Below are 27982 nucleotides of genomic sequence, written 5' to 3' on the forward strand. Positions count from 1 at the left end.
GGCAGGATTTGGGGTTGGATTTTGGGGCAAATTTGGCAAAATTTGGGGCAGATTTTGGGGTCCCCCTGGTCCCTTTTGGGGACAGGATTTGGGGCAAATTTGGGGCAAAATTTGCCGTTTTGGGGTCCCTGTCCCTTTGGGGTTTAATTTGGCAAAATTTGGGGCAGATTTTGGGGTCCGCGGGTCCCATTTTGGGTTGGGATTTGGGGTGAGTTTGGCAAAATTTGGGGCAGATTTTGGGGTCCCCCTGGTCCCTTTTTGGGGTTGGGATTTGGGGCAAATTTGGCAAAATTTGGGGTCCCCCGGGTCCCTTTTAGGGCCGGATTTGGGGTTGGATTTTGGGGTGAATTTGGCAAAATTTGGGGCAGATTTGGGGCTGATTTTTGGGGTCCCCTGGGTCCCTTTTGGGGTCGCAATTTGAGTTGAATTTGGGGCAAAATTTGGGGTTCCCCCGGTCAGGATTTGGGGCAAATTTGGCAAAATTTGGGGCAGAATTTGGCAAATTTTGGGGTCCCCCTGGTCCCTTTTGGGGTTGGGATTTGGGACAAATTTGGCCAAATTTGGGGCGAAACTTGGAGCAGATTTCGGGGTCCCCTGGGTCCCATTTTGGGCAGGATTTGGGGTCGGGATTTGGGGCAAATTTGGCAAAATTTGGGGCAGAACTTTGGGGTCCCCTTGGTCCCATTTTGGGTTGGGATTTGGGGTGAGTTTGGCAAAATTTGGGGCAGATTTTGGGGCAGATTTTGGGGTCCCCTGGGTCCCATTTGGGGTCAGGATTTGGGGTTGGATTTTGGGGCGAATTTGGCAAAATTTGGGACAGAACTTTGGGGCCGATTTTGGGGTCACTTGGGTCAAAATTTAGGGCAGAATTTGTCAAATTTTGGGGTCCCCTTGGTCCCTTTTGGGGTTGGGATTTGGGGTGAATTTGGCAAAATTTGGGGCAAAACTTGGGGCAGATTTCAGGGTCCCCTGGGTTCCTATCTCGGGTAGGATTTGGGGTGATTTTGGCAAAATTTGGGGCCGATTTTGGGGTCCCCCTGGTCCCTTTTGGGGTCAGGATTTGGGGCGAATTTGGCCAAATTCGGGGCCGATTTTGGGGTCCCCCGGGTCCCATTTCAGGCAGGATTTGGGGTGAATTTGGCAAAATCTGGGGCAGATTTTGGGGTCCCATTTTGGGCAGGATTTGGGGTTCGATTTGGGGCAAATTTGGCAAAATTTGGGGCCGATTTTGGGGTCCCCTGGTCCCTTTTGGGGTCGGGATTTGGGGGGAATTTGGCAAAATTTGGGGCAGATTTTGGGGCCGATTTCGGGGTCCCCTGGGTCCTATCTCGGGCAGGATTTGGGGTGAGTTTGGTAAAATTTGGGGTCGATTTTGGGGTCACTTGGGTCAAAATTTAGGGCAGAATTTGGGGCTGATTTTGGGGTCCCCCGGGTCCCATTTCAGGCAGGATTTGGCGTGAATTTGGCAAAATTCGGGGCAGATTTTGGGGTCCCCCTGGTCCCCTTTTGGGGTCGGGATTTGGGGGGAATTTGGCAAAATTCGGGGCAGAATTTGGCAAAATTTGGGGTCCCCCCTGGTCCCTAATGGGGTCGGGATTTGGGGCAAATTTGACAAAATTTGGGGCAGAATTTTGGGGTTCCCCAGTCAGGATTTGGGGTCGGGATTTGGGGCAAATTTGGCAAAATCCGAGGCTGATTTTGGGGTCCCCCTGGTCCCATTTCAGGCAGGATTTGGGGTGAATTTGGCAAAATCTGAGACAGAATTTGGGGCCGATTTTGGGGTCCCGCGGGTCCCTTTTGGGGTCGGGATTTGGGGCAAATTTGGCAAAATCTGGGGCAGAATTTGGGGCAGAATTTGGGGTGAATTTGGGGCAGAATTTGGGGCAGAATTTGGCCAATGTTGGGGTCCCCCGGGTCCCCTTTTGGGGCCGGGATTTGGGGTGAATTTGGCAAAATCTGGGGCAGAATTTGGGGCAGAATTTGGGGTGAATTTGGGGCAGAATTTGGGGCAGAATTTGGGGCAGATTTTGGGGCAGAATTTGGGGCAGAATTTGGCCAATGTTGGGGTCCCGCGGGTCCCATTTCAGGCAGATTTTGGGGCAGATTTTGGGGCAGAATTTGGCCAATGTTGGGGTCCCCGGGTCCCCTTTTGGGGCGCATTTTGGGCTCACAGGAGCCGCCCCCCCCCCGAGTGGACGCTGAAATATTCGGGGCCCCCCCCGTGGGGGAGGGGCGCCTTGGCTGGGGGAGGGGCCCAGACCCCTCCCCCCGCCCCTCCCCCCGCCGGGGTCTCCTCCACCTGCGGCCGCACCTGGGGGGGGGAGGGGCCAATTTGGGGGGGGATTTTTGGGGTCCCCCCAACCCCTGGACCCCAAACTTTGGGGATTTCCCCCCAAAATCTGAGGTCCCTCCCACCCTAAAACCAAAAATTTGGTGATTTCCCCCCCATTTTTGGGGTTTTCCCACCAATTTTGGGCACCCCCCAACCTTTGGAATCAAATTTTTGGGTTTTCTCCCCAATTTTTGGGATTTCCCCCCAATTTTTTGGGATTTCCCGCCCAATTTTTGGGATTTCTTCCCAATTTTTGGGATTTCCCCCCAATTTTTGGGATTTTTCCCCCGGATTTTTTTTGGGGTGAATTTTGGGGTTTTTGGCTCACTCACATTCGGGGGTCCCTGCAGTGGGGGGATGGAGCAGAGCTCCCATTTCTTCCCCCATTTTCCCCCAATTTTTGAGATTTTTTGGGAACATTTCCCCTCAATTTTTTGGGAAAAAAATTCCAGAACTTTTTGGCACTTTTCCCCCATTTGCTTTCTACAATTTCCCCCCAATTTTCAGGAGTTTTATCTCCATTTCTTGGTATTTTTCTCGGTTTTTTTCCTATTTTTCCCCTTTTAAAAAATCCCCATTTTTTCCCCATTTTTCACCGTTTTTCCCCCAAATTTCGGGATTTTTGCCCCGGATTTTTTTTGGGGTGAATTGTGGGGTTTTCGGGTCACTCACGCTCGGGGTTCCCTGCAGTGGGGGGATGGAGCAGATCTCGGTGACCTTGGGGACCTTTCCCCATTTTTTCCCCATTTTTTCCCCATGTTTCACCGTTTTTCCCCCAAATTTCGGGATTTTTGCCCCGGCTTTTTTTTGGGGTGAATTCCGGGGTTTTCGGGTCACTCACGCTCGCTTTTCCCTGCGGGGGGGGGATGGAGAAGAGCTCGGTGAAGTTGGGGACGCTGTCGCTGATGAACGTGACGTTCCCGTAGCCCCCCGTGGGGGAGGGGCGCGGGAACCGGGGCGGGGTCCCGGAGGCCACGCCCCCTCCCGGGGCGGAGCCAATCTGCGAGGTGCGCACGTGGAACGGGAAATTCTTATTGGCTGCCGAGGGACGCGTCAGCACCTGGGGGCGGGGCCACAAGAATGAGGGATTTTGGGGGGGAAATTCGGGATTTTTGGGGGTGAATTTGGGGAAAATTGGGGGTTTTTGGGGGAAAATTCCCATTTTGGGGGTGGATTTTGGGGGAAAATTGGGGGTTTGGGGAAATTCGGGATTTTTGGGGGGAGCGGGGGAAAAATTGGGATTTTTGGGAGAAAATTTGGGATTTTTGGGGGTGAATTTGGGGGAAATAGGGGTTTTTTGGGGGAAAATTCCCATTTTGGGGTGGATCTTGGGGGAAAATTGGGGGTTTGGGGGGAAAATTGGGGATTTTTGGGACAAAAGTTGGGATTTTTGGGGGGATTTTGGAGGAAAAATCGGGATTTTTGGGACGAAAATCGGGATTTTGGCAGGAAAATTGAGGGATTTAGGAAAAATTGGGGAGTTTGGAGAGAAAAATGGGATTTTTGGCGGATTTAGGGAGTATTTGGGTTGGAAATTGGGATTTTGGGCAAAAATTGGGGGAAAATTGGGATTTTGGGGGGATTTTGGCGGAAAAAATGGGATTTTTGGGGCAAAAATTGGGATTTTGGGGATGAAAAATGGGATTTTGGGGAAAAAATAGGGGTTTTGGGGGGAAAACGGGATTTTGGGGGTGGATTTGGGGGAAAATTGGGATTTTTGGGACGAAAATTGGGATTTTGGGGGATTTTGGTGGAAAAATTGGGATTTTGGGGACGAAAATTGGGATTTTTGGCAAAAATTGGGGAAAAATTGGGATTTCTGGTGGGATTTTGGAGGAAAAAACTGGGATTGTTGGGGGTGGATTTGGGGAAAAAAAGGGAATTTTGGGGGAAAAATTGGGGAAAAGTCGGGGTTTTAGGGGGAATAATGGGAAATTTGGGAGGAAAATTGGGATTTTGGGAGGGATTTAGGGGAAAATTGGGATTTTTTTCAGGGGATTTTAGGGAAAAATTGGATTTTTTGGGCGATATTGGGGCTCGGGCGAATTGGGGTTTTTTGGGGGGGGTTCAGGTGAATTTGGGGTGATTTGGGGGGGGCTCAGGTGAATTTGGGGAGGGTCTGGCTCACCAGGAAGACGCCGTGGGCGTACAGGTGCGTCCCCAGCTGGATCCCGTTCACGATTTTCTCCCGAGCCCATTTGGGGATCCCAAAATTGGCCACGAGAGCCGAAACCGGCACGGCCAAAAACCTGAGGAGAGACCCCCAAAAAATCCCCAAAAATTCCCAGGTGAGACCCCCAAAAAATCCCACAAAATCCCCAAGTGAGACCCCAAAAACCTGAGGGGAGACCCCAAAAAAAATCCCCAAAAAACCCCAAATGAGACCCCAAAAAAATCCCCAAAATGCCCCCCAAAAAAAACCCCAGGTGAGACCCCCAAAATTCCCCCAGGTGAGACCCCAAAAAATCCCCCAAAATCCCCCAAAAACCTGTAGGGGCACCCCAAAAAAATCGCCCAAAAAACCCCCCAGGTGAGACCCCAAAATCCCCAGGAGAGACCCCAAAATTCCCCCAAGTGAGACCCCAAAAAAAAACCCCAAAATGTCCCAAAAAAACCCCCCAGTGAGTCCTCAAAAAATCCCACAAAATCCCCCCAGGAGAGACCCCCCAAAAAAAACCCCAAAATCCCCAGGTGAGACCCAAAAAAAACCCCAAAATGCCCCAAAACCCCCCACCAGTGAGACCCCAAAAACCTGAGGGGAGATCCCAAAAAAAAATCCCCAAAACATCTCCAGGTGAGACCCCAAAAAATCCCCCAAAATCCCCAAGTGAGACCCCAAAAATCCCCAAAAACCCCCCAGGTGAGACCCCAAAAAACCCCCCCAAAACCCCCCAGGTGAGACCCCAAAATCCCCAAGTGAGACCCAAAAAATACCCCAAAATCCCCCAAAAACCTGTAGGGGCAGCCCAAAAAAACCCCAAGTGAGACCCCAAAAAACCCCAAAAAACTCCTCAGGTGAGACCCCAAAAAATCCCCAAAATCCCCCTCAAAAACCCCCCAGGTGAGACCCCAAAATCCCCAAGTGAGACCCCAAAAAAATCCCCCCAAATCCCCCAAAAACCTGTAGGGGCACCCCAAAAAAATCCCAAAATCCCAAATTTTCACCGATTTCCCCCAAATTTTCACCGATTTCCCCCAAATTTTCACTGATTTTCTCCAAATTTTCACCATTTCTCCACCCCAGGTGTGCCCAGGTGCTCCCAAATCCCCCATTTTTCACCGATTTTCCCCAAATTTTCACCATTTTCCCCCATTTCCCCCCTCCAGGTTCCCCCAGGTGTGCCCAGATGTGCCCAAATCCCCCAATTTTCCCTGATTTTCCCCAAAATTTCCACCGATTTTCCCCCAATTTTCACCATTTTTCTGCCCCCAGGTGTGCCCAGGTGTGCCCAAAATCCCAAATTTCCCCAATTTTCCCCAAATTTTCACCGATTTCCCCCCAATTTTGGCCATTTTCCCCCCACTTTCCCCCTCCAGCTGTACCCAGATGTGCTGAAATCCCCCCATTTTCACCATTTCCCCCCAATTTTTGCCATTTTTCTATCCCCAGGTGCCCCCAGGTGTGCCCAGGTGTGTTTCTATCCCTCTCAGCTGTGCCCAGGAGTGCCCAAAATTCCAAATTTTCACCAATTTTTGCCCAATTTTCACTGATTTTCCCCCAAATTTTCACCGATTTTCCCCCAAATTTTCACCGATTTCCCCAAATTTTCACTGATTTCCCCCAAATTTTCACCAATTTCCCCAAATTTTCGCCATTTTTCCTCCCCCAGGTGTGCCCAGCTGTGCCCAGGTGTGTTCCTGCCCCTCTCCGCTGTGCCCAGCTGTGCCCAGCTGTGCCCAAACCCCCCAATTTTCACCCATTCCCCCCGCTTTTTCCCCAATTTTCGCCATTTTTCCGCCGAATTTTCACCGATTTTCCCCAAATTTTTGCCATTTTTCCTCCCCCAGGTGTGCCCAGGTGTTCCAGCTGTGCCAGCTGTGCCCACCAGAAGGTGTAGGCGCCCAGGAAGGGCAGGTAGAAGTGGCGGCGCTCGGGCACGGCGCTCAGCGTGGCGCCCACGGCGGCGCAGAACCAGGCGAAGGCGCCGAACTGCAGCGCGATCAGCCCGTACCCGGCCGGGGACTCGTACGTGTACAGCACCTGGCCCGGGTCAAAAAACTGCAACAAAACCACAGAGAAATAGTCCTGAAATGTCCCCGAAATATCCCCAAAATATCCCCAAAATATCTTCAAAAAATCCCCAAAAAATCCCCCAAAAATCCCCAAAAAATCCCCCCCCAAAAATCCCCGAACTGCAGCGCGATCAGCCCGTACCCCGCCGGGGACTCGTACGTGTACAGCACCTGGCCCGGGTCAAAAAACTGCAACAAAACCACACCAAAATAGTCCTGAAATGTCCCCAAAATATCCCCAAAAAATCCCAAAAAATCCCAAAACCCCAAAATGCCCCAAAAATTCCCCCAAAAATCCCCGAACTGCAGCGCGATCAGCCCGTACCCCGGCCGGGGATTCACAGGTGTACAGCACCTGGCCCGGGTCAAAAAACTGCAACAAAACCACACCAAATAGTCCTGAAATAGCCCCAAAAATAACCCCAAAATATCCCAAAAAACTCCCAAAAAATGCTGCAAAAATTCCCCCAAAAATCCCCGAACTGCAGCGCGATCAGCCCGTACCCGGCCGGGGATTCACAGGTGTACAGCACCTGGCCCGGGTCAAAAAACTGCAACAAAACCACACCAAAATAGTCCTGAAATGTCCCCAAAATATCCCCAAAAAATCCCAAAGAAATCCCAAAAAAATCCCCCCAAAAATGCCCCCAAAAATCCCCGAACTGCAGCGCGATCAGCCCATAGCCGGCCGGGGATTCACAGGTGTACAGCACCTGGCCCGGGTCAAAAAACTGCAACAAACCACACCAAATAGTCCTGAAATAGCCCCAAAAATAACCCCAAAATATCCCCAAAATGTCCCCAAATGTGGGGGAGGAGTGGCGAAAAAAATAGAAAAAAATAGAAAAAAAAGAGCCCAAAATTTGCCCCAAAATATCCTCATAAGAGCCTGAAAATGTGCCCAGAATGTCCCCAAAAATATCCATAAAATTTCCCCAAAATATCCCCAAAAATTCCCAAAATGATCCCAAAAAATATCCCCAAATAGTCCTAAAATAACCCAAAAAATTCCTCCAAAATATTCCCAAGATGTGCCCCAAAATATCCCCCAAATGTGCCCTAAAATATCCAAAAAATATCCCCAAAATATCCCAATAAATTCCCAAAACTGCAACAAAACAGCCCAAAATATCCCCAAAATATCCCCAAAATAAGACAAAAACATTCCTAAATATATCTCAAAATATCCCCACAATACCCATAAAAATTCCCCAAAATATTCTCAAAAATATCCCCAAAATTCTCCCCCAAATGTCCCCAAAATTCTCCCAAAAATTACCAAAAAATGCCCCAGATCCCTTAAATATCCCCCAAAAAATCCCCAAAATGAATCAAAAAAATTCCCACAAAATATCCCCAAAATCCCCACAAAAATCCCACAAAAAATCCCCAAAATAGTCCCAAAAATTCCCCAAACAAGGCAAAAATATCCCCAAAATTCCCCCCAAAATATCCCCCCCAAAAAGCCTCAAAATAGCCCAAAATAGCCCAAAATGTCCCCAAAATTTGTCCAAAATCACCCCCAAATTCCCCAAAATATCCCAAAAAATGAAATTTTGGGTAAATTTGGGGGATTTTTGGGGTGAATTTTGGGGATTTTGGGGGTGGATTTTGGAGTAAATTTTGGGTGAATTTTGAGGTTTTTGGGGTAAATTTTTGTGTGAAGTTTGGGGTGAATTTGGGGTGAATTTTGGGGATTTTGAGGTGGAATTTTGGGGTGAATTTGGGATTTTTTGGGGGTTATTTGGGTTTTCTTGGGGGTATTTTTGGGGTGAATTTTGGGGTAAACTTTGGGGATTTTGAGGTGGAATTTTGGGGTGAATTTGGGGTGAATTTTGGGTTTTTTTGGGTTGAGATTTGGGGGATTTTGGGGGATTTTTGGAGGTCAATTTGTGGTGAATTTGGGGGATTTTTTGAGGTGAATGTTGGGGATTTTTGGGGTTTTTGGAGTGGATTTTTGGATGACTTTTGGGGGTTCTTGAGGGGTGAATTTGGGGTGGATTTTGGGGTGAATTTTGGGGTGAATTTGGGATTTTTGGGGGTTATTTGGGTTTTTTGGGGGGATTTTTGGGGTGATTTTTAGGGTAAATTTTGGGGATTTTGAGGTGGATTTTTGGGGTGAATTTTGGGGTGAATTTGGGGTTTTTTTGAGGTGAATTTTGGGGATTTTTGGGGTTTTTGGAGTGGATTTTTGGATGACTTTTGGGGGTTTTTGAGGGGTGAATTTGGGGTGGATTTTGGGTGAATTTTGGGGTAAATTGTAGGATGTTTTGGGGGGATTTTTGGGGTGAATTTGGGGTGAATTTTGGCGTACATTTCTGATTTTTTTGGGTTTTTTTGGTTTTTTCCGGGGCGATTTTTGGGGTGAATTTTGGGGTAAATTTTGGGTTTTTTGAGGTGGATTTTTTTGGGGTGATTTTGGGGTGAATTTTGGGGTGAATTTGGGATTTTCGGGGGTTATTTGGGTTTTCTTGGGGGGGTTTTTGGGGTGAATTTTGGGGTAAATTTTGGGTTTTTTGAGGTGGAATTTTGGGGTGATTTTGGGGTGAATTTTGGGGCGAATTTGGGGTTTTTTGGGTCTGACCTGCGCCTCGTAGGTGAGCAGGGCGATGTGGGCGATGCTGTACAGGGTCATGTAGACGGACAGACGGACGGAGCCCCCCGGGCTGATGCGGCCCCTGAGTGAGCACAGAGTGACCCCGAGTGACCCCTGACCCCTCAGTGACCCCTCAGTGACCCCTCAGTGACCCCTGAGTGACCACAACCCCCAAAATCACCAAAAAACAAAATTAAAATTTTGGTAAAAAATCCCAAAAATCTCAAAAAAAAAATTTCCCCAAAATGGCCCCAAATGACCCTGATGACCTCTGACCCCTGAGTGACCTCCAAGTGACCCCTGGGTGACCCCTGAGTGACCTCCGAGTGACCCCTCAGTGACCAATACCCCCAAAATCACCAAAAAGTCCCAAAATTTCGAAATAAATCCCCAAAAAATCAGAAAAAAAATCACCAAAAAATCCTCAAAAAATTCCAAAAATGCCCCAAAATAACCTTGAGTGACCCCTGACCCCTGAGTGACCCCTGAGTGACCCCTGAGTGACCACAACCTCAAAAATCACCAAAAAATCACCCCAAAAAAAATCTCAAAAAATTTTTAAAAAATCACAAAAAAAATCCAAAAAATTCCCCAAATGACCCCGAGTGACCCCTGACCCCTGGGTGACCCCCGGGTGACCTTTGACCCACCTGGTGACGGAGAAGCCCTTGCCCAGCAGGATCAGCATCAGGAGGAAGATGAGGAAGCTGATGGAGAACAGGAGCTTCCCTGGGGGGGCAAAGATCCCCCCAAAATCCCCCCAGAAATTCCCAAAATGGCCCCAAAAATCCACCCCAAAATAGCCCCAAAAATCCTCAAAATAGCCCCAAAAAATCCCCAAAAATCCTCTTCAAAATAGCCCCAAAATCCCCCCAAAATTCAAAAAATATTCCCAGAATATCTGCAAAAAATTCCCTCCAAAATTCCCCCAGAAATTCCCAAAATAGCCCCAAAAATCCACCCCAAATCCTCCCAAAAATTCCCCAAATGGCCCCAAAATAGCCCCAAAAATCCACCCCAAAATTCCCCCCAAAATTCCCAAAATAGCCCCAAAAATATCCCCAAAAATTCCCAAAATATCTCCAAAAATCCACCCCAAAATAGCCCCAAAATATCTCCAAGAATTCCCCAAATAGCCCCAAAATGATTCCCAATTTTCCCCCCAAAATTCCCCAAATTTTGCCCACTTTTCCCCAAATTTTTTCCTCAAATTTTTGCCCAATTTCCTCCAAATTTTTTCCCAAATTTCCCCCAAATTCCCCCATTTTTTCCCCAAAAATTCCCAAATTGTTTTTATTTCCAAAATCCCCCCCAAATCCCTTTAAATGCCCCAAAACGTTCCCAAATTTTCCCCAATTTTCCCCAATTTTCCCCCAATTTCCCCCAAATTTTCCCCAAAATTCCCAATTTTCCCAAATAGTCCCCAAATCCCCCAAATCCCCAAAATCCCTTTAAAACCCCCAATTTTTGCCCCAATTTCTTCCGATTTTTTGCCCAAATTCCCCCAAATTTCACCCAAATTTTTCCCAAAATTCCCAATTTTCCCCAAATCCCCCAAATTCACCCCAAATCCTCCCTCGAGCCCTCCCCAAATCCCCCCAAAATTCCTTTAAAAACCCGAATTTTTGCCCAAATTTCCCCCAAATTTCACCCAAATCCCCCCAATTTCCCCCCCAATTTTCCCAGAATTATCCCAAAAATTCTCAGATTCCCAAATTTTCCCAAAATCCCCGGAATTCACCCCAAAATCTCCCAAATCCTCCCAAAATTTGGCCGGAAATCCTCCCCAAATCTCCCCCAAAAATCCCTTTAAAAACCCCAATTTTTGCCCAAATTTCGCTCAATTTTTGCCCAAATTTCACCCAAATTCCCCCAACATTATCCCAAAAATTCATAATTTTCCCACATTTTCCCAAAATCCCCGGAATTCACCCCAAAATCCCCCAAATCCTGCCTGGAAATCCTCCCAAAGCTCCTCCCGAAATTCCCTTTAAAAACCCCAATTTTTGCCCGAATTTCGCTCAATTTTTGCCCGAATTTCACCCAAATTTCGCCCAATTTTTTCCCCCGAATTCCCCAAATCCCAGATTTTCCCAAAATCGCCGGAATTCGCCCCAAATCGCTCCGTACCCAGCAGTTTGAGGGCGCCGTGCCCCACCCCGTCACAGCCGTACTGGCCCCAATAGACGCAGCTCAGGAGGAGGCTCAGAACTGGGGGAGGGGCACAAAAAGGGGGGGGAGGGGGTGAGACCCCAGACCCAAATTGCCCCCGAGACCCCAGACCCAAATTGACAAAAAACCCCGAAATCCCCCCAAAAAACCCCCAAATTTCCACCCAAAAATTCAAATTTTTCCCTTAAAAATCCCCAAATTCCCCCAGGAACCTCCCGGAATTTGGGGAGGGGGCGTCAGAAAGGGGGGGGAGGGGGGGTGAGACCCCAGACCCAAATTGTCCCTGAGACCCCAGACCCAAATGCACCAAAAACCCCGAAATCCCCCCAAAAAACCCAAAATTTCACCCAAAATCCTCAAAATTTCCACCCCAAACCCCCAAATTTTCCCCCCAAATTGCCCCCACCAAAATTGGGGAGGGGCGCAAAAAGGAGGGAAGGGGGGGTGAGACCCCTCCCCAAATTGCCCCCGAGACCCCAGACCCAAATTGACAAAAAACCCCGAAATCCCCCAAAAAACCCCAAATTTCCACCCAAAAATTCAAATTTTTCCCTTAAAAATCCCCAAATTCCCCCCAGGAACCTCCCGGAATTTGGGGAGGGGGCGTCAGAAAGGGGGGGGGGGTGAGACCCCTCCCCAAATTGCCCCCGAGACCCCAGACCCAAATTGACAAAAAACCCCGAAATCCCCCAAAAAAAGCCCCCAAATTTCCACCCAAAAATTCAAATTTTTCCCTTAAAAATCCCCAAATTCCCCCCGGAACCTCCCGGAATTTGGGGAGGGGGCGTCAGAAAGGGGGGGGGAGGTGGGGTGAGACCCCAGACCCAAATTGCCCCCGAGACCCCAGACCCAAATTAACAAAAAAACCCCGAAATCCCCCCCAAAAAAACCCCAAATTTCTACTCAAAAATTCAAATTTTTCCCTTAAAAATCCCCAAATTCCCCCCAGGAACCTCCCGGAATTTGGGGAGGGGGCGTCAGAAAGGGGGGGGAGGGGGTGAGACCCCAGACCCAAATTGCCCCCGAGACCCCAGACCCAAATGCACCAAAAACCCCGAAATTTACTCCAAAAATTGCCCCCAAAACCCCAAAATTTGCCCCAAAAATTCCCAAATTCCCTCCCGAAGCCCCCCAGACCCAAATCCCTTCCCGAAGCCGCCAGACCCAAATTAACCCCCCAACCCCCCGGAGCCCCCAGACCCAAATCCTCCCGACGCCCCCAGACCCAAATTAACCTCCCTGAAGCCCCCAGACCCAATTCCCTCCCAGGGACCTTCCAGAAGCCCCCAGACCCAATTCAACCCCGTGAAGCCCCCAGACCCAATTCAACCCAATGAAGCCCCCAGACCCAAATCCACCCCCCAAAGCCCCCAGACCCAAATTCCCCCTTGAAGCCCCCAGACCCAAATTAACTCCACCAAAGCCCCCAGACTCAATTCCACCCCCAAAGCCCCCAGACCCAAATTAACGCCCCCAAACCCACCCAAAGCCCCCAGACCCAATTCCTCCCAACCCACCCAGCCCCCCCGAAGCCCCCAGACCCAAAATAACCCCCCAAATGCCCCCAAATCTGCCCTCCTCGAGTCCCTCCTGAAGCCCCCAGACCCAAATTAACCCCCCAAACCCCGTGAAACCCTCCCAGATCTGCCCACCCCGAGCTCCCCCGAAGCCCCCAGCCCCAATTGAAGCCCCCAGACCCAAATTAACCCCCAAAACTCCCCAAAGCCCCCCCCCCACCCCAAATGGCCCCCAGCCCCAAAATGAACCCCCAAACCCCATGAAACCCCCCAATCCCCCCGCCCCCCAACCCCCCAACCCCCCCACCAAATGAAGCCCCCAGCCCCAAATGAAGCCCCCAGCCCCAAATGCTCCCCACCCTCCAGCCCCCCCAAAGCGCCCAATGAACACCAGAAATCAGCTGCCGCCCCTGAGCGGTCTGGGGGAGGGGAGGGCCCCCCGAAACCCCCCCAAATCCTGAGCCTCCCCCCCAGCCCCCCCCCAAATTCCCGGAGACCCCCAACCCCAAAGGACAACCTCCCCAGACCACCACCAATCCCCGAGACCCTCCCCAACCCCAAATAACCTGAAACCCTCCCCAAAACCCCGGAGATTTTTAGACCCCAAAAAAAGCCCAAAAAATCCCCCCAAAAAATCCAAATTTTGGGACTTGAGACCCCTCCCCAAATTCTCGGAGACCTCAGAGACCCCTCCCCAAATTCCCCCGAGACCCCTCCCCAAATTCCTGAGACCCCTCCCCAAAAAACCGGAATTTTCAGGCCACAAAAAGCCCCAAAATCCCCCCAAAATCCCCCCAAAAACCCCAAAACAGCCAAATTTTGGGACTTGAGACCCCTCCCCAAAATTCCCCCGGGCTCAGAGCCCCCTCCCCAAATTCCCCTCGGGACCCCTCCCCAAATTCACTCTGAGACCCCTCCCCAATAAAGCCCCCGGAGATTTTAGACCCCAAAAAAAGCCCAAAAAATCCCCCCAAAAAATCCAAATTTTGGGACTTGAGACCCCTCCCCAAATTCTCTGAGACCCCCGAGACCCCTCCCCCCAAATTCCCCCCGAGACCCCTCCCCAAATTCCTGAGACCCCTCCCCAAAAAACCGGAATTTTCAGACACAAAAATCCCAAAAAATCCCCAAAAAATCCCCAAAAACCCCAAATTTTGGGAGCTGAGCCCCCTCCCCAAATTCCCCCATTGGCTCAGAGCCCCCTCCCCAAATTCCCCCGCCCCCCCTCCCCGAATTGCCGCGCTCACAGCCGCAGTAGCAGGAGAGGAGGAAGATGAGGGTGAAGATGAGGAGGAAGGTGATGTCGGTCTCCAGGATCCCTGCGAGGGGGGGGGGGTCGCGCGAATGGGGCCCGGAGGCCCCCAAAACCCCCAAACAAGACCCCCCCCCAAATTGGGGGCCAGCCGGGAGGAAACCACAAAAAAACCCGGAGATTTGAGAGCCCAGAAAAGCCAAAAAAAGCTCAAAAGGAACAGAAAATTCCAAATTTTGGAGGTGAGACCCCTCCCCAAATTAACTGAGACCCCTCCCCAAATTAACCCCGAGACCCCCCCCCCAAAGCCCCTGACCCAGACCCCTCCTCAAATTAGCCCCGAGATCCCTTCCCAAAAATCCCGTTTATTGACCCCCAAACAAAAGGCCCAAAAGAGGCAAAAAAAAAAAGCCCCAAAATTGGATCAAGGAAGCCCCCAGCCCCAAATTGAAGCCCCCAGACCCAAATTGAAGCCCCCAGACCCAAATTGAAGCCCAAAACAAATCCCAAAATACCAAAAGAAAACCCGAAATAAACCCCCCCAAAATCCAAATTAACCCCAAAAAACCCAAAAAACCCCAAAAAACCCCAAAACCCCAAACCAAAGCCCCCAGACCCAATTGAAGCCCCCAGACCCAAATGAAGCCCCCAGCCCCAAATCAACCTCGAATAAATCCCCCAAAAAATCCCAAATAAATCCCCCAAAAATCCCCTAAAATCCCCAAAAAAACCCCAAAAATCCAAATCAACCCCAAAAAAACCCCAAAAACCCCAAACCGAAGCCCCCAGCCCCAATCGAAGCCCCCAGACCCAAATCAACCTCGAATAAATCCCCAAAAAAATCCCAAATAAACCCCCAAAAAACCCCCCCCAAATCGAAATTAACCCCAAAAAATCCCCCAAAAACCCCAAAAATCCCCAAACCGAAGCCCCCAGACCCAAACCGAAGCCCCCAGCCCCAAATCGAAGCCCCCAGACCCAAATAAACCCCAAATAAATCCCCAAATATTGCTTTATGGATTCCAAAAGATTTTCGGATTTTTGCCGAAAAGCCCAAAATTTTGGATTTTCTCCCCTATCACAAAAATCCCCATAACTCCAAACCGAAGCCCCCAGCCCCCGCCCCCCTTTGGGGCCAAATTCCCCCGTTTTGGGGCTTTTGGGGATTTTCTCCCCCGAAATTTGGGGATTTTTGGGGCCTTTTTGGGATTTTTGGGATTTTTTGGAGGGATTTTGGGGGGTTTAAGGGTTTTATTTCAATTTATTTTGATTTTTTTTTGCGCTTTTTTGTGGGGTTTTTTCAGGGTTTTTTGGTGTGATTTGGGGTTTTGGGGATTTTTTAGATTTTGGGGTTTTGGGGGTTTTTGGGGATTTTTGGGGATTTTTTGGGGGGGGTTTTGGGGGGTTTTGAGTGGTTTATTTTGATTTATTTTGATTTTTTTTTTGCTTTCTTGAGGGTTTTTTTGGGTGGTTTTTGGGGTTTTTTTTGGTGTGGATTTGGGGATTTTTAGGATTTTGGGGTTTTGGGGGTTTTGGGATTTTTTGGGGTTTTTGGGATTTTTTGGGGGGGTTTTTGGGGAGGTTTTTGGGGATTTTTGGTGCCGTTGGTCAGAACCATCTCGTACTCCAGCTCCAGCCCGCCGCCCTTTGGGGCAAATTCCGCCCGTTTTGGGGCTTTTGGGGATTTTCTTAAATTTGGGGATTTTTGGGGATTTTTGGGGATTTTTTGGGATTTTTTGGAGGGATTTTTGGGGGAGTTTAAGGGGTTTATTTCAATTTATTTTGATTTTTTTTGGCTTTTTTGTGGGTTTTTTTCAGGTTTTTTTTTTTGTGTGGATTTGGGGCTTTTGGGGATTTTTAGGATTTTGGGGGTTTTGGGGTTTTTTGGGGATTTTTTGGGATTTTTTGGAGGGGTTTTTGGGGTGTTTTAGGGGGTTTATTTCAATTTATTTTGATTTTTTTTGGCTTTTTTGTGGTTTTTTGAGGGGTTTTTTAGGTGGTTTTTGGTTTTTTTTTTGGTGTGGATTTGGAGGCTTTTGGAGATTTTTAGGATTTTGGGGTTTTGGGGGTTTTGGGGATTTTTGGGGTTTTTTGGGATTTTTTGGGGGGGATTTTTGGGGAGGTTTTTGGGGATTTTTGGTGCCGTTGGTCAGAACCATCTCGTACTCCAGCTCCAGCCCGCCGCCCTTTGGGGCAAATTCCGCCCGTTTTGGGGCTTTTGAGGATTTCCTTAAATTTTGGGATTTTTGGGGATTTTTTGGGATTTTTTGGGATTTTTTGGAGGAATTTTTGGGGGAGTTTAAGGGGTTTATTTCAATTTATTTTGATTTTTTTTTGGCTTTTTTTGTGGGTTTTTTTCAGGGTTTTTTGGTGTGGATTTGGGGCTTTTGGGGATTTTTAGGATTTTGGGGTTTTGGGGTTTTTTGGGGATTTTTTGGGATTTTTTGGAGGGGTTTTTGGGGGTTTTGAGTGGTTTATTTTGATTTATTTTGATGTTTTTTGACTTTTTGTGGTTTTTTGAGGGTTTTTTTGGGCGGTTTTTGGGGTTTTTTTTGGTGTGGATTTGGGGATTTTTAGGATTTTGGGGTTTTTGGGAATTTTTGGGGTTTTTTGGGATTTTTTGGGGGGGATTTTTGGGGAGGTTTTTGGGGATTTTTGGTGCCGTTGGTCAGAACCATCTCGTACTCCAGCTCCAGCCCGCCGCCCTTTGGGGCAAATTCCGCCCGTTTTGGGGCTTTTGAGGATTTCCTTAAATTTTGGGATTTTTGGGGATTTTTTGGGATTTTTTGGGATTTTTTGGAGGGATTTTTGGGGGAGTTTAAGGGGTTTATTTCAATTTATTTTGATTTTTTTGGCTTTTTTTGTGGGTTTTTTTCAGGTTTTTTTGTGTGGATTTGGGGCTTTTGGGGATTTTTAGGATTTTGGGGTTTTGGGGTTTTTTGGGGGATTTTTTGGGATTTTTTGGAGGGGTTTTTGGGGTGTTTTAGGGGGTTTATTTCAATTTATTTTGATGGTTTTTTGGCTTTTTTGTGGTTTTTTGAGGGGTTTTTTAGGTGGTTTTTGGTTTTTTGTTTTGGTGTGGATTTGGGGGCTTTTGGGGATTTTTAGGATTTTGGGATTTTGGGGTTTTGGGGTTTTTTGGGATTTTTTGAGGGGTGATTTTTTGGGGGTTTTGAGTGGTTGATTTCAATTGATTTTGATTTATTTTTTGGCTTTTTTGTAGTTTTTTTCAGGATTTTTTGGATGGTGTTTTGGGGTTTTTGGGGATTTTTAGGTCTTTGAGGTTTTGCTATTTTTGGGGTGATTTTTGGGGTTTTTGGGGTCACTCACCCCACATTTGCTGAGCGCCACGTACCACCAGCGCTCCCGCACCGAGCTCTGGGGTTTTGGGGCATTTTGGGGGTTTTTTGGGGTATTTTGATGGGGTTTTTTAGGGTTTTTGGGTTATTTTGGGGTTTCGGGGGTGATTTGGGGGGGTGATTTGGGGGTTCTTAGGGGATTTTTGGGGTGATTTTTGGCGTTTTTGGGTCACTCACCCCGCACTTGCTGAGCGCCACGTACCACCAGCCCTTCTCGGGCTTTTGCGCGTTTTGCGTTCTGGGCTTTTGGGGTTTTTTGGGGTATTTTGATGGGGTTTTTTAGGGTTTTTGGGTTATTTCGGGGTTTCAGGGGTGATTTGGGGGTTTTGGGGGTGATTTGGGGGTTTTTGGGGGGTTTTGGGGGTGATTTTGGGGTGATTTTTGGCGTTTTGGGGTCACTCACCCCGCACTTGCTGAGCGCCACGTACCACCAGCGCTCCCGCACCGAGCGGAAGCTGCGGCCGCTGGAGCAGCTCAGGACCCTCCCCGAGACCCCCGGCAGCACCTGGGGAGACCCCAGACCCAAAATTCAGAAACCTGAGACCCCCCCAAGACCACCCCCCAAAAAAACCCGGAGTTTTTAGGCCTTAAAAAACCCAAAAAAAAACCCCTAAAAAGCCCCAAAAGTGCTCAAAAAGGCCCAAAAAAAGCCCCCAAAAAGGCCCAAAAAACCCCAAAAAAACCCCAAATTTTGAGAGCTGAGACCCCTCCCCAAATTGCCCCAGATCCCGGAGACCCCTCCCCAAAATATCCCAAGACTCCCAAGACCCCTCCCCAAAAATACCTCAGAGTTTTTGCACCCCAAAAAGTCCCAAAAATGCCCCAAAAAACCCCAAATTTTCGAGCCGAGACCCCTCCCCAAAATTCCCTGAGCCCCCCCCCAGAATTCCCTGAGCCCCCTCCCCAAATTAACTGAGACCCCTCCCCAAAATATCCCAGGACTTCCAAGACCCCTCCCCAAAATCCCCGGTTTTTAGACCCCAAAAATCCCCAAAAAATCCCCAAAAATCCCCAAAAAATCCCCAAATTTTCGAGCGGAGACCCCTCCCCAAATTGCCCCCGGACCCCTCCCCAAATTGCCGGGAAGCCCCCAGCCCCAATTCGCACCTGGCAGCCGGACCAGGCGTACTGGGTGGTCAGGTTGATCACCTGGTTGTTCTCGGGCCGGATCACCGACTCCTTGGCCAGGCAGTCCTGGAGACCCCTCCCCAAATTAACCCCAGACCCCTCCCCCAATTAACCCCAACCACAGAGACCCCTCCCCAAATTAACCCCAGACCCCTCCCCAAATTAACCCCAGACCCCTCCCCAAATTAACCCCAACCACAGATACCCCTCCCCAAATTAACCCCTGAGACCCCTCCCCAAATTAACCCCGACCACAGATACCCCTCCCCAAATTAACCCCTGAGACCCCTCCCCAAATTAACCCGAGACCCCTCCCCAAATTAACCCCAACCACAGAGACCCCTCCCCCAAATTAACCCGAGACCCCTCCCCAAATTAACCCCTGAGACCCCTCCCCAAATTAACCCCTGAGACCCCTCCCCAAATTAACCCCCAGACCCCTCCCCAAATTAACCCCAACCACAGAGACCCCTCCCCAAATTAACCCCTGAGACCCCTCCCCAAATTAACCCCAGACCCCTCCCCACAACCCCCTCCCCACCACAGAGACCCTCCCCAAATGAACCCCGAGACCCCTCCCCAAATTAACCCCGAGACCCCTCCCCAAATTAACCCCAACCACAGAGACCCTCCCCAAATTAACCCCAGACCCCTCCCCAAATTAGACCCCTCCCCAAATTAACCCAAATCACAGAGACCCCTCCCCAAATTCGCCAGCCCCAAAGCCCCCAGCCCCAAATGTCCCCAGCTCCGAATGAAGCCCCCAGCGCCAATTGAAGCCCCCAGCCCCAAATAAAGACCCCAGACCCAAATATCCCCCAGTGCACCCAAAGCCCCCAGCCCCAAACGAAGCCCCCAGCCCCAAATACACCCCAAGGCCCCCAGCCCCAACTGAAGCCCCCAGCCCCAAATGAAGCCCCCAGCCCCAACTGAAGCCCCCAGCCCTAAGTGAAGCCCCCAGACCCAATTCATACCTTGCCCCCCCTCCTGTAGACCGCGGGCCATTGGGAGGGGTCCCTAGAGCCCCCAGCCCCAACTGAAGCCCCCAGCCCCAACTGAAGCCCCCAGACCCAATGAAGCCCCCAGCCCCAACTGAAGCCCCCAGCCCCAACTGAAGCCCCCAGCCCCAATTGAAGCCCCCAGACCCAATTCATACCTTGCCCCCCCCTGTAGACCGCGGGCCATTGGGAGGGGTCCCTAAAGCCCCCAGCCCCAACTGAAGCCCCCAGCCCCAATTGAAGCCCCCAGCCCCAACTGAAGCCCCCAGACCCAAGTGAAGCCCCCAGACCCAATTCATACCTTGCCCCCCCTCCTGTAGACCGCGGGCCATTGGGAGGGGTCCCTAAAGCCCCCAGCCCCAAATGAAGCCCCCAGCCCCAACTGAAGTGAAGCCCCCAGACCCAATTGAAGCCCCCAGACCCAATTCATACCTTGCCCCCCCTCCTGTAGACCGCGGGCCATTGGGACGGGTCGTCGAAGTAGAGCAGAATGTTCTGGCAGCACTTGGCCTAAAGTGGGGAGGGGTCCCGGGGGTGGGAATTGGGGCTGGGGGCTTCAGTTGGGGCTGGGGGATATTTGGGGCCGGGGGTTTTGGGAGGTATTTGGGGCTGGGGGCTTTGGGGGTGTCTGGGGGCTTTGAGGGATATCTGGGGTCTATCTGGAGGTTATTTGGGTCTGGGGGCTTTATTTGGGTCTGGGGGCTTTAAGGGATATCTGGGGCTATCTGGGGGTTATTTGGGTCTGGGGGCTTTGAGGGATATGTGGGTCTGGGGGCTTCCATTGGGTCTGGGGGCTTCATTTGGGTCTGGGGGCTTTGAGGGCTATCTGGGGGTTATTTGGGTCTGGGGGCTATCTGGGGTCTATCTGGGGGTTATTTGGGTCTGGGGGCTTTGAGGGCTATCTGGGGGTTATTTGGGTCTGGGGGCTTTGAGGATATGTGGGTCTGGGGGCTTCAATTGGGTCTGGGGTCTTTGAGGGCTATCTGGGGGTTATTTGGGTCTGGGGGCTATCTGGGGGTCTATCTGGGGGTTATTTGGGTCTGGGGGCTGTCTGGGGTCTATCTGGGGGTTATTTGGGTCTGGGGGCTTTGAGGGATATGTGGGTCTGGGGGCTTCAATTGGGTCTGGGGTCTTTGAGGGCTATCTGGGGGTTATTTGGGTCTGGGGGCTATCTGGGGTCTATCTGGGGGTTATTTGGGTCTGGGGTCTATCTGGGGGTTATTTGGGTCTGGGGGCTGTCTGGGGTCTATCTGGGGGTTATTTGGGTCTGGGGGCTATCTGGGGGTCATTTGGGTCTGGGGGCTGTCTGGGGGTCTATCTGGGGGTTATTTGGGTCTGGGGGCTATCTGGGGGTTATTTGGGTCTGGGGGCTGACCTCGGGGTAGCGGAAGTGGAAATCCAGGCGGCCGAAATCGGACAGGAAACAGAAACGGGTCAGGAACACCCAGTCCTGCGGAGACCCCAGACCCAATTCGGGACCCCGGACCCAAATCGGGACCCCAGACCCAAATAAAGACCCCAGACCCAAATGGAGACCCCAGACCCAATTAGAGATCCCAGACCCAAATAAAGACCCCAGACCCAAATGGGGACCCCAGACCCAAATTCTACCCCCAAGACCCCCCCAGACCCCACTCAAGCCCCCCAGAACCCCCCCCCAAAACCCCCCAGAACCCCCCCGGAGCCCCCAGACCCAAATTCCACCCGAGACCCCTCCCCAACCCCCGCGGTTGCCATGGCGACGGCGGCGCTCCGCGTTTCCATGGCAACCGGAGGGGATTATTTGGGTGGGGGGTCCTGAACTCCCACGGGACCCCCCCCAAAACCACGAGGGGGGGGTGGTGTGAATTGGGGGGGGGGGTCCAGGTGTAATTTGGGGAGGGGTCCCGATGGAAATGGGGGGGTCCCGGTGCCTCCTGGGGGGGTCCGGTGTAATTTGGGGAGGGGTCCCGATATAATAGGGGGGTCCGGTGAATTTTGGGGGGGTCCCGATATAATTTGGGGAGGGGTCCCGATGTAATTTGGGGAGGGGTCTCCATAGAAATAGGGGGGTCCGGGAGTAATTTGGGGGGATTCCCGATGTAATTTGGGGAGGGGTCTCCATAGAAATGGGGACGTCCGATGGAATTTGGGGAGGGGTCCCGATATAATGGGGGGGTCTGGTTTAATTTGGGGAGGGGTCCCGTTAAAAATGGGGGAGGGTCCCGGTATGAATGGGGGGTCGGGTCTCGTGTAAATTTGGGGGGTCCTGATATAATGAGGGGGGGTCCGGGTATAATTTGGGGGGGGGGTTCCCATTATAAAAATGGGGGTCCCGTTTTAAATTTGGGGAGGGGTCGATCCCTCTCAATATCCCCCGTGGGGGTCGCGCCATCAAATTAAATTAAATTAAATTAAATTAAATTAAATTAAATTAAATTAATTCCAGCTAAACCAATCAAGCCCCCCACCCAATCCGGGTTAGAGGGGGGGTTCCCCAATCCCCCACCAAAGCCCCCTCCCCAAATTGCCCGCTGACCTCCTTGGTGCTGATGCGGCCCCGCACGTATTTGGGGGCGGCTCCCGCGGGCAGCAGCAGCAGCAGCAGCGGCAGCAGCGCCGGGGACCCCCGAACCCGGGAGCCCCAAAGCCGGGACCCCCCCAAACCCGCCGCGACCCCCGGGCGCCCCCCCGGGACCCCCAAAGCCGGGAGCCCCCCCGGGATCCCCCCCGGCCGCAGCCCCATCGATCGCTGCCCGCGCTGGCCACGCCCACTGCGACACGGACACGCCCACTGGGCGGGGCCAAAGGCGGGGCCGGGGGGGGTTCGGGGGGAATTTGAGGAGATTTTAGGGGGATTTTGGGGGTTTTTTGGGGAGATTTTGGGGAGATTTTGGGGGGCTTTGAGAGTTTCGGGGGTCCATGAGTCGGTTTTGGGGGGATTAAGGAGTTTTGGGCGCTTTTGGAGATATTTGGACCAATTTTGGCATGGTTTTAGGGTGATTTTGGGCAATTTCGAGGGTTTTGGGGGCGATTTTGAGGAGATTTTTGGGGTCTTCTAGATTGAGGGGTTGGGGGCGTTTTGAGTCGGTTTTGGGGGGATTTCAGGAGATTTTGGGCAATTTTGGGATGATTTGGGGTTATTTTGGGCAACTTTGGGGTGTTTTGGGGTGATTTGGAGCAATTTTGGGGCAAATTTGGGTGATTTAGGGGCGGTTTTGGGGTTATTTTGGGGATCTTGAGGAGTTTTTGAGGAGTTGGGAGGTCCTGAGTATGTTTTGGGGGGTTTAATGAGATTTTGGGCAATTTTGGGGTGATTTTGGGCAATTTTGAGGTGGTTTAGGGGTGATTTTAGGCAATTTTGGGTGATGTAGGGAACTTTTGGGGAGATTTTGTGAGATTTTTGGGGGCCTTGAGAGGTTTTGGGGGTTCGTGTGTCGGTTTTGGGAGGGTTCAAGAGATTCTGGGCAATTTTGGGGCGATTTTGGTATGATTTGGAACAATTTTGGGGCCATTTTGGTGCGATTTGGAACAATTTTGGGGTGATTTTGGGCACTTTGGGGGCGATTTGAGGACGAGAAGGAGGATGAAGGCTTCCAGGAGGACGAGCTGGAGCGACCCCACCCTGAAGCAAACGGGGCCACTCCCTGTCCCAAAATCCCAGTTTTTCACCCCAAAAATCCCCAATTTTCCCCCTGGTGAATGCCCCCCGGAGCCGATGTGATGATGAGGAGGACGAATGCTGCGAGAAGAACACGCAGCTGCTTTAGGATCGCCTCACCCTGGAGCGAACGAGGCTCTCCCTGTCCCAAATTTCGCAATTTTTACCCCAAAAATCCCGAATTTCCCTCCGGCCCCGCCCACACAGCCTCGTTAGCCACGCCCCCTCAAGAACCACGCCCATTCCCCTATAACCACGCCCATTTGAAATTCCCGCCCAATTTCCCGCCTCTTTTGGCCCCGCCCCTACCTCAGGCCCCGCCCCCTCCCCCGCCGCCGCCTCAGGAGCCGCCGCCAGCGGGTGAGGGGGGGAGGGGCCGCGCCTATCGCGGCTCTATCGCGACTCTATCGCGACTTTATCGCCGCTTCTCGGCGCACAGCGGAGCTCCCCAGCGGCCCCGCCGAGCTCCCGCTGCTTGTCGGGGCCTGGCAGAGCCCGTGAGGCCTGCGGGACCCCTGCGGGCCCGCTGGGGGGAGGTGGGACTGAGGGGACGCGGGAATCGTGAGGGGGCATGGGGGTTTTGGGGGGTCGTGAGGGGATCGTGAGGGGATGAGGGGGTTTTAGGGGGTGCTGAGGGGATGTTGAGGGGGTTGAGGAGTTTTGGGGGGTCGTGAGGGGATTGTGAGGGGATTAGGAGGTTTTAGGGATGCTGAGGGGGTTGTGAGGGGCCGTGAGGGGATTGTGAGGGCATAAGGGGGTTTTGGGGGGTGCTGAGACGATTGAGGGGATTTTAGGCGGTTTTGGGGGGTCGTGAGGGGGTGAGGGGGTTTTAGGGATGCTGAGGGGGTTGTGAAGGGATTGTGAGGGCATAAGGGGGTTTTAGGGGGTGCTGAGGGGATCGTGAGGGGATTGAAGGGGTTTTAGGGGGTCCTGAGGGGATTTTATGGCGTTTTAAGGGGTCGTGAGAGGATGAGGGGTTTGTGAGGGAATCATGAGGGGATGAGGAGGTTTTAGGGGGTCGTGAGGGGATGAGGGTCTTTTAAGGGGTCGTGAGGGGATTTTAGGAGGTTTTAGGGGATCATGAAGGGATCGTGAGGGGATTGAGGGGGTTTTGGGGGGTCGTGAGGGTGATGAGGGGGTTTGGGGTGTCCTGAGGGGATTGTGAGGGTTTGGGGAGGATTTGGGGGATCCTGGAGGGCTTAAGAGTGAATTTGGGGGGTCCTGAGGGGATCGTGAGGGGTTTTGGAGGTTCTGAGAGGATCATGAGGAGATTTTGGGAATACTGAGGGGATTTGGGGGTTCTGCGGGGGGGAGGCGGCGTTCAGCATCCCCAGAGTGGGATCTGGAGCATCCCCTTAAATTTTAGGGATTTTTTAGGAGCGTTTGTGAGGTTTTGGAGGTTTTCGGGGTGTTTGAGGGTGTCCTTGAGGGGTTTTGGGATTTCTTCAGGATTTGGGATCCCCTATGAGCTTTAGACCATTTTTAGCACCTCCCGGCCCCAATTCCCCTCCTTTTAACCCCAAATTTTCTCTTCCAGCTCCGTCCCCCCCCAACCTGGAACCATGGGGGTCCCCGGGGCGCTGCCGGCGCTGTTTTTGGGGCTTTTTTGGGTTTTTTTTGGGGTCCCCAGCCGGGTGGGAGCCGGGGATTGCAAGGGGCAGCGCCAGATCCTGAGGGGACCCCGCGGCTTCGTCACCGACGGCCCCGGCAACTACTCGGTCAACGGCAACTGCGAGTGGCTCATCGAGGGTGAGGGACCCCGAAATCCCCCAAATTCACCCCAAAATCGGCCTCGGCGACCCCGAAAACCCCAAAATCGGCCCCCAAAACCCTCAAAATCGGCTCAAAAAACCCCAAAATCCTGTGGGAAACGGAGCTTCCCTGGCCCTGTGAGCGGGAAGTGCGAGTGGATCGCGGAGGGGGAGAGACCTCAAAATGTGCCCCAAAAACCCCAAAAATGCAGAAATTCACCGCAAAATCGGGCTCGGCAAGCCCAAAACCCACCCCGACCCTAAAATCTCCTCAGAGAAACCCAAAATCCCCTCAGAAAAACACAAAAACGGCCCCAAAACCCCCTGAGACTTCAAAACTCCACAAAGAGATACCAAATTTTTTTCTGGCTTTTAAATAGGATTTTTTTAACGGGTTTTGGGGATTTTGGAGGGTTTTAAGTTTGGGATCTTTTGGGGTCTCCCCTGCCCCTTCCCCAGTTATGAGCCCCTCACACCCGCAAGGGGGCGCCCTCCTCTTAAAGGGACCTCAATGGGATTTGAATGGGATTTTTGTGGGATTTTTGTGGGAATTTTTGGTTTTTTAATAGGATTTTTTGTGGAAATTTACAGGGTTTTGAGGGGTTTTGGGGTCTTTAAGTTTGGGATCTTTTGGGGTCTCCCCTGCCCCTTCCCCAGTTATGACACCCTCACATCTGCAAGGGGGCGGCCTCCTCTTAAAGGGACCTCAATGGGATTTCAATAGAATATTTCTCAAGAGGTTTTAGGGGTTTTTAACAGGATTTTTGGGGGATTTTCTATGGGATTTTGAGGGTTTTTGGGGTCTCCCCTGCCCCTTCCCAAGTTATGAGCCCCTCACACCCGCAAGGGGGCGCCCTCCTCTTAAAGGGACCTCAATGGGATTTCAATGGGATTTGAATGGGAATTTTTTGGTTTTTTTAATAGGATTTTTTGTGGAAATTTACAGGGTTTTGAGGGGTTTTGGGGTCTTTAAGTTTGGGATCTTTTGGGGTCTCCCTTGCCCCTTCCCCAGTTATGAGACCCTCACATCTGCAAGGGGGCGGCCTCCTCTTAAAGGGACCTCAATGGGATTTGAATGGGATTTGAATGGGATTTTTGTGGGATTTTTATGGGATTATTTTGGGTTTTTAATAGGATTTTTTGTGGAAATTTACAGGGTTTTGAGGTCTTTAAGTTTGGGATCTTTTGGGGTCTCCCTTGCCCCTTCCCCAGTTATGAGACCCTCACACCCGCAAGGGGCGGGCCTCCTCTTAAAGGGACCTCAATGGGATTTCAATGGGATTTGAATGGGATTTTTGTGGGATTTTTATGGGATTATGTTGGGTTTTTTAATAGGATATTTTGGGGATTTTTTAGGGGTTTTGGGGGTTTGGGATCTTTTGGGGTCTCCCCTGCCCCTTCCCCATTTATGAGCCCCTCACACCCACAAGGGGCCGCCCTGCCCTTAACATCCCCTCAATGGGCTTTTCACCGAATTTCCCAATTTCTGACGAGATTTTTTTTTTTTTAGGATTAGGGGATTTTTTTGGGGTTTGTTTTTTTTTTTTGTTTTGCCTTTCCCCGCTGACCCCTCCCCAAATTGCAGCGCCCAGCCCCCGGCACAGGATCCTGCTGACGTTCACCTTCATGGACACGGAGTGCACCTACGATTACCTGTTCGTGTACGACGGCGGCTCCACGCGCAGCCGCCTGCTGGCGGCGCTCAGCGGCAGCGCCCTGCCCGCGCCCCTCGAGGCCACCTCCGGAAAGGTCGGTCTGTTGGGCACTTCTGGGGATTTTTCGGGGGAATTTTTTAGGAATTCTTTTGGCATTTAAAAAAAAAATTAGGGGATATTTTTGGGGTTTTTTTGCAATTTTTTACGATTTTTTTGTTGATTTTGGGGGATTTTCTTTGCAGTTTTTTGAGATTTTTGGGGGATTTTTGGGGGGATTTATTGAGATTTTGTTGGGAATTTTTGGGGTTATTTTTGGGTTTTTTTGGGACATTTTCAGGGATTTTTGGGGGGATTTTTTTGAAATTTTTAGAAAATTTTCAGGGGTTTATTGGGATTTTTTTTTTAATTTTTCAAGGACTTTTTGAGAATTTTTCAGGGATTCTTGGGGAATTTTTCAGGGATTTTTTGGGGGAGATTTTTTTTTAATTTTTGGGAATTTCGCGGTTTTCTTGGGGTTTTTGCCATTTCTGTGGGATTTATTGTAGGATTTTGCTATTTCCATGGGATTTTTTTTTAGTTTTTTTTTTTTGCTTTATGGGATTTTTTTTTTGGGATTTTTTTTTTTTTTGGGATTTTTTCAGTTTTTTGCCATTTCTATGGGATTTATTGTAGGATTTTGCTATTTCCATGGGATTTTTTTAGGATTTTGGGATTTTTTTTCAGTTTTTTGCCATTTCTATGGGATTTATTGTAGGATTTTGCTATTTCCATGGGATTTTTTCTAGGATTTTGGGATTTTTTTTCAGTTTTTTGCCATTTCTATGGGATTTATTGTAGGATTTTGCTATTTCCATGGGATTTTTTTAGGATTTTGGGATTTTTTCAGTTTTTGCCATTTCTATGGGATTTATTGTAGGATTTTGCTATTTCCATGGGATTTTTTTTAGGATTTTGGGATTTTTTTTCAGTTTTTGCCATTTCTATGGGATTTATTGTAGGATTTTGCTATTTCCATGGGATTTTTTTTAGGATTTTGGGATTTTTTTTCAGTTTTTTGCCATTTCTATGGGATTTTTCGCAGGATTTTGCTATTTCCATGGGATTTTTTTTAGGATTTTGGGATTTTTTTTCAGTTTTTTGCCATTTCTATGGGATTTATTGTAGGATTTTGCTATTTCCATGGGATTTTTTTTTAGGATTTTGGGATTTTTTTTCAGTTTTTTGCCATTTCTATGGGATTTTTCGCAGGATTTTGCTATTTCCATGGGATTTTTTTTTTAGGATTTTGGGATTCTCTTGGGTTTTTTTGCCATTTCTATGGGATTTTTTGTAGGATTTTGCTATTTCCA

At 50.4% G+C, this 27982-nt stretch overlaps 2 protein-coding genes across 2 annotated transcripts; one reads left to right on the top strand and one right to left on the bottom strand.

The window, feature by feature from the left end:
• Positions 1–1889: 1889 nt before the first annotated feature.
• Positions 1890–22312, bottom strand: TMEM145 (transmembrane protein 145). The gene is made up of 14 exons (XM_030969856.1): positions 22106–22312; positions 20963–21037; positions 20020–20097; positions 18569–18655; positions 17865–17966; positions 16765–16807; positions 14098–14169; positions 11292–11372; positions 9812–9890; positions 9150–9243; positions 6379–6551; positions 4461–4581; positions 3174–3392; positions 1890–2311 (listed from the first exon to the last, which is right to left on the bottom strand). Exons 1-14 carry the CDS (start codon positions 22310–22312, stop codon positions 2168–2170), a joined length of 1575 nt encoding a protein of 524 aa, XP_030825716.1. The 3' UTR covers positions 1890–2167.
• A 1240-nt stretch (positions 22313–23552) lies between these two features.
• On the top strand, positions 23553–26727 carry LOC115916165 (multiple epidermal growth factor-like domains protein 8; the record flags this gene model as incomplete). Its single annotated transcript, XM_030969857.1, has 3 exons — positions 23553–23587; positions 24765–24976; positions 26564–26727. Coding segments are annotated over exons 2-3 (351 nt in total), but the record flags the coding sequence as incomplete, so codon positions are not given.
• Positions 26728–27982: the final 1255 nt, after the last annotated feature.

This window comes from Camarhynchus parvulus, unplaced genomic scaffold (assembly GCF_901933205.1).
Source record: "Camarhynchus parvulus unplaced genomic scaffold, STF_HiC, whole genome shotgun sequence".
Taxonomy (NCBI): Eukaryota; Metazoa; Chordata; class Aves; order Passeriformes; family Thraupidae; genus Camarhynchus; species Camarhynchus parvulus.